Here is a 5,266-nt window from a genome sequence, read left to right on the forward strand (position 1 = left end):
GGCGCTGATCCCGTTGCAGATGAGGGAGGTCGAGGTGGCGGTTGAGTGCCACGTGGAAACGGCGGTGGTCACCGTGAGGGGGCGGTGGAGGGTTCATTGTGTGATGGGGAGCCGGAGCTGCGACTGTTGGTTTCTGGTGCCGACGGGTGAGCAGGTAAATTTTTAGTTTTTATTGTTTATAAATCCAATATTTTATGGTGATTTATTTTGGAGCCCAGTTTCTGATTCTGTTGCTATGCTGATGTCCGAAGTTGATGTATTTGGTGCACAGGCATAGTCATATTTGGGTTTGAGATGCTGAAGTTGGTAACTTGGATTCAAAGATAATTCAGTATGGATATGTTGCTTTTAAGAATGATTTCAGATGAGGATGGGTTTAAAAATAAATCTGGGTAGAACATTGGATTTAGAAACAAAAAACCTTTTTACTGAATTTTAAGGTCGTTAACTCGTCAGTTGGAAAGGACTAAGCCTGGTAATTTTGCTCTGGACGCAGGTTCTGAAATAATGTAGGGGTTGTTGGTGAAATGAAAGTTTTCATGGTGTTTTTTCAAAGTAGGGAGAGAGTGGCGGAGAGTAGACACATAACTTTGAGTTCTCTTCTTATTTTAGTTCAGAGGTTATGTAGAGATTTTGTAAATAAGGGATGATTTTTTTTGGAAAAGAATAAGGGATGATTAAGGACCAAGGAGGTAAGACTTTCTTAAATCTAGCTTGGATGACTGCTGTAGTCCCACAATATTTCTCAATATTTCTGCACTTGCATTTGATTGTTTGATTGATGATATTGTGAGCTTCCTTGTTGTTCTCAAGCTATGTATTGTTTGGCTAACAGGGTTCCATTCTAGGTCTCGAGGTTGATGTCGACGGAACATCATATTCTACACAGGTGATTCAAAGAGAAGAAGGCCAAATGCTGGACATTAATGAATCTGGGGGCCTCTTAAAACCCCAATTATTTTCTGTAACCATACCACAGCCAAATGCTGGACATTAATGAATCTGGGGGCCTCTTAAAACCCCAATTATTTTCTGTAACCATACCACAGGTCCTGAGTTACCTACTTACAATCTGGGGGCCTCTTAAAACCCCAATTATTTTCTGTAACCATACCACAGGTCCTGAGTTACCTACTTACCTATCTTTCTTTGTTGATTACCTTGTTCGAATTTTTGACCAAAGAATTTTCTCTTGTTCTTCTTTTAGGTTGATGGAGGATCTTCTCTCTCTCTTAAAGTCAGCTGGTTGCAGAAGTTAGTGTATAAAGATGGCAACTTCACAATTAACGTACCTTTTCATTTTCCAGACTATGTCAATCCATCTGCAAAGATATTTTCGAAAAGGGAAAAGGTGCAGTTAAATGTGAATACTAGTATCGGAAAGGAGGTTGTAATCCAGAGAACCAGTCATGCTTTAAAGGTGAATATATTTCTACTTTGCGAGTATACATGTATCCTGGGGTTGAGTTCACAACTCTACATTAACAGTTTTGTTTTCTTTTTCTTTTTCTTTTTCTTTTTCTTTTTCTTTTCTTTTTATCTTTACAGGAAGAGCATCGAAATGTGGGGACAATGTCCTTCTTATATGATGCAGTGGTTGACCATTGGTCAACAAAAGATTTCCACTTTTCATACAGTGTATGTGAACAACCCTGTTGATGCTTTTATCTATTGGTCGATCCTAGTATCATCATGACAGGACATTAATTTGATGAGTTTCTTGTATCATGTGTTATTCAAATTGTAACATCCCATTATAGGGCGTGAAAAGAAACCTAATCTCAGTTGTTAGTTGGTGCCATGCCATTAGACAAATAAGAGGAAAATGCTGATTTCTGGAAGATCATCTCTGATTTCTAGTCCTCATGCATTTTAAAACAAGAAAAAAACTCAACTTATTGTAGTTAAATTTTCTCTCGTATTTACATATGTTACATGCTTTCTAAGTGATTTGTTTGGAGGCATCATCAACCCTTTTTCAAATTGTAGCTAAATATCTCATTACATACACGTTTCTCAGGTTTACTCAAGTGATATGTTTGGAAGCATACTCTTGCAGTCACCATCAGTGCATGATTACGATCAAAGGAAGGGGTTTTATCTGTATCTTTTTCCCGGAAATAACCCGAGCAGAATGGTATGTTGAAAATGCATCTCTTTCTTAAAGCTTGTATTTCATTATCTTAAATAGAAACTAGGCATCAAATTTATTAACTTACTTCAACAAATACTTCAGTGAGTATCTATTTTCCCAAAGTTCGTTTATCGTTATAGCTGTTGTAACCAATCTTGGACAAAATAATGTATGCATATATTTGGATACTCTTGCATATTCTTACATTAGCTGCAATTTAGGTATGCGAAAAGTGTATTAAATTTAATGTTATTCGCTCCCCATCTCATTTAACCCATGCAATAGGTTTTCAGAAAAGAAGTGGTATTTCTTGTTGATATTAGTGGAAGCATGGAAGGAAAACCTCTTGAAAATGTTAAAAATGCACTTTCATCAGCTCTATTAGAGCTCAGCTCAAGTGATAAGTTTAACATAATAGCATTCAATGAGGAGACACACCCTTTCTCATCATCTCTGGAGCTAGCAACAGAGGAAATGATAGGAGATGCCACCCAATGGATAAGCAAAAGTTTTGTTGCGGCTGGTGGGACCAATATCTTGCGGCCTTTAAATGAGGTAAATCATATTTGCACTTCATCAGACAATTATTATGTCTCCTTTAGTTAATATTTTCATTTCTATGAATTATTAACTCTATAACCTGGTAATACTGACATACCATATATTTAACAAACTTATCCTTGCATATCCGACTTATTTGGAATTGATAGTCATTTCAATTCTGAAACTTTTAAGTGGCATATTCGCCATAGGCAATGGAACAACTTTCTGAATATCACGAGTCACTCCCACATATTTTTCTAGTCACTGATGGTTCTGTTGAAGGCGAAAGGGACATTTGCTGTGCTATGAGAGATTATGTGACAAATAAAGGACCTATGGCCCCACGAATTTGCACTTTTGGCATAGGTAATGTTAATGTTTTCAGCTCCTGCATTCTAGAATTTATAAATCCTTACAACTGTTTGTCTTTGCTATGGCTCTGGTTCCATCAAATTTTCTTAATAGCATGTTCAGTGTTATTGTATGTCGGGTCAATTGTAAGTAAAGATTTCTCAGAACTGCATTTCCCAGACTCTTAATGTTTGGGAGTTTCGTGGAAAATAGAGGATTCATCATTTATGCCTCCTTAGGGGTGTGTGTGTATATATATATATATATATAGAGAGAGAGAGAAAAATGGGTATACTTGGTACCAAGCACAAATTTTGTGCTTGGTAGTGATGCGTCTCATTCTCATCCACTCATTCAATTGGGGGGGACCACATTCAACCAATGTGAATGTGGTCCCCCCATTTGAATGAGTGGAGGATAATATGTCACATCACTAACAAGCACAAATTTTGTGCTTGGTACCAAGCATACCCATATTCCTCATATATATATATATGGGTATGCTTGGTACCAAGCATAAATTTTATGCTTGGTAGTGAGGTGTCATATTCCCATCCACTCATTCTAATTTTCAGCCACTCCCCAACCCATGTGAATGTGGGCCCAGATTTCAATGAGTGGAGGAAAATACGTCACCTCACTACCAAACATAAAAACTTGTGTTTGGTACCAAGCATACCCATTTTTCTCATATATATAAGAGAGATGAGTATGCTTGGTACCAAGCACAAATTTTATGCTTGGTACTGAGGTGTGATATTCACATCCACTCATTCTAATTTCTAACCACTTCCCAACCCATGTGAATGTGGGTCCCGATTTTAATGAGTGGAGGAAAATATGACACCTTACTACCAAGCACAAAAACTTGTGCTTGGTACCAAACATACCAATTTTTCTCATATATATGAGAGAGATGAGTATGCTTGGTACCAAGCACAAATTTTGTGTTTGGTAGTGAAATGTCATATTCCCATCCACTCATTCTAATTCCCAACCACTCCCCAACCCATGTGAATATGGGCCCCGATTTCAATGAGTGGAGGAAAATATGCCACATCACTACCAAACACAAAAACTTGTGTTTGGTACCAAGCATACCCATTTTTCTTATATATATGAGAGAGATGTGTATGTTTGGTACTAAGCACAAATTTTGTGCTTGTTAATGAGGTGTCATATTCACATCCACTCATTCTAATTCCCAACCACTCCCCAACTCATGTATATATATATTCACATCCACTCATGTTTCATGAGACCTTGCAGCTGTTGTTGTAGTGCTCATGTTGATTATAGGGCTCTTGCAGCAAACAAAAAATACTGGGATACTGGAAGCTCTGAATTTCTGCTCAATTATTTAATATTTTTCAGTGAATTAAAGTGTAAAGTTTAATGATGCTATTAGTCATTAATCAGTTATCTTAAGTATATATTGCTGTGCTCTCTTCCCACCAGAAATATCATTTTTAAAGTGTATCTTAACTTCAAATTTCTCTACTTCTCAAACAGTGAACAGTTTATGCTATACCTGTAACTGAAAAGTTGGCACTTAATAAAATTTCAGCTCAGTAAGAAATAGAAGTCTCTTCATCCGTTAGCCTTTGTTTTACATATCTTTTCAGGTTAGAAATGTGTTGAATGACAACGTGATAAATAGGATCTTATGAATATGTTGTTCTCAACTAAGCCCTGGTCTTACAACTTCCCGTGTCTAAAGGAGGTTTAAGCAATTGAAGTCCCCTAAGCATGATCAACCATATATGACTATTGTTGATTTAATTACTTTCTGAACCGAAGGGGGAATCTACCATTCCTATATACTTGTCCTTATGACTGTTATTTGGACATGGCGTGCCATCAGCACGTGCATTAATAATCTAGTAGAGACCAAGACAAATCTGAAACACTACATAACCTATCAAGCTATCCGGGAACAGCATGAAAACTGGAAAATGTGTCTCAACAAAAAATTTCTTATAGTTGCGTAAAGATCCATTACCCTTGATTTGATTGTTTAGCAAGCTTTGGAGAGAGAAAGAGAGAGTGCGTGTCTTATATTTCTTCTGCCTAAAATGACTGAAAGCATATATGTCTCCTTGGCTATATCAGCAATGCTATTACATGGAAGATTTAACTCTAAGCATTTGTAAAAATTAAATATTTTAGTTTTATTAGTATTTTTCCAGATTTGATCATTTGCTTGAACCTCCAATGGTATATAAGCAAGTTCAATTC

General features: G+C 36.8%; 1 protein-coding gene across 4 annotated transcripts in view; it reads left to right on the forward strand.

The window, feature by feature from the left end:
• Window positions 7–5,266, forward strand: part of LOC109850097 (inter alpha-trypsin inhibitor, heavy chain 4-like) — an 8,671-nt gene continuing 3,411 nt past the window's right edge. Inside the window, exons 1-8 of one of the 4 annotated variants that reach the window (XM_020420015.1) lie at window positions 7–154; window positions 836–922; window positions 993–1,049; window positions 1,208–1,420; window positions 1,549–1,638; window positions 2,021–2,137; window positions 2,420–2,689; window positions 2,887–3,043. In XM_020420015.1, coding sequence (XP_020275604.1) covers window positions 20–154; window positions 836–922; window positions 993–1,049; window positions 1,208–1,420; window positions 1,549–1,638; window positions 2,021–2,137; window positions 2,420–2,689; window positions 2,887–3,043 — 1,126 coding nt within the window. In that variant the 5' untranslated portion in view covers window positions 7–19. The other 3 variants (XM_020420016.1, XM_020420018.1, XM_020420017.1) reach the window with 3 other exon arrangements.

This window comes from Asparagus officinalis, chromosome 7 (assembly GCF_001876935.1).
Source record: "Asparagus officinalis chromosome 7, Aspof.V1, whole genome shotgun sequence".
In the NCBI taxonomy this organism is placed as follows: Eukaryota; Viridiplantae; Streptophyta; class Magnoliopsida; order Asparagales; family Asparagaceae; genus Asparagus; species Asparagus officinalis.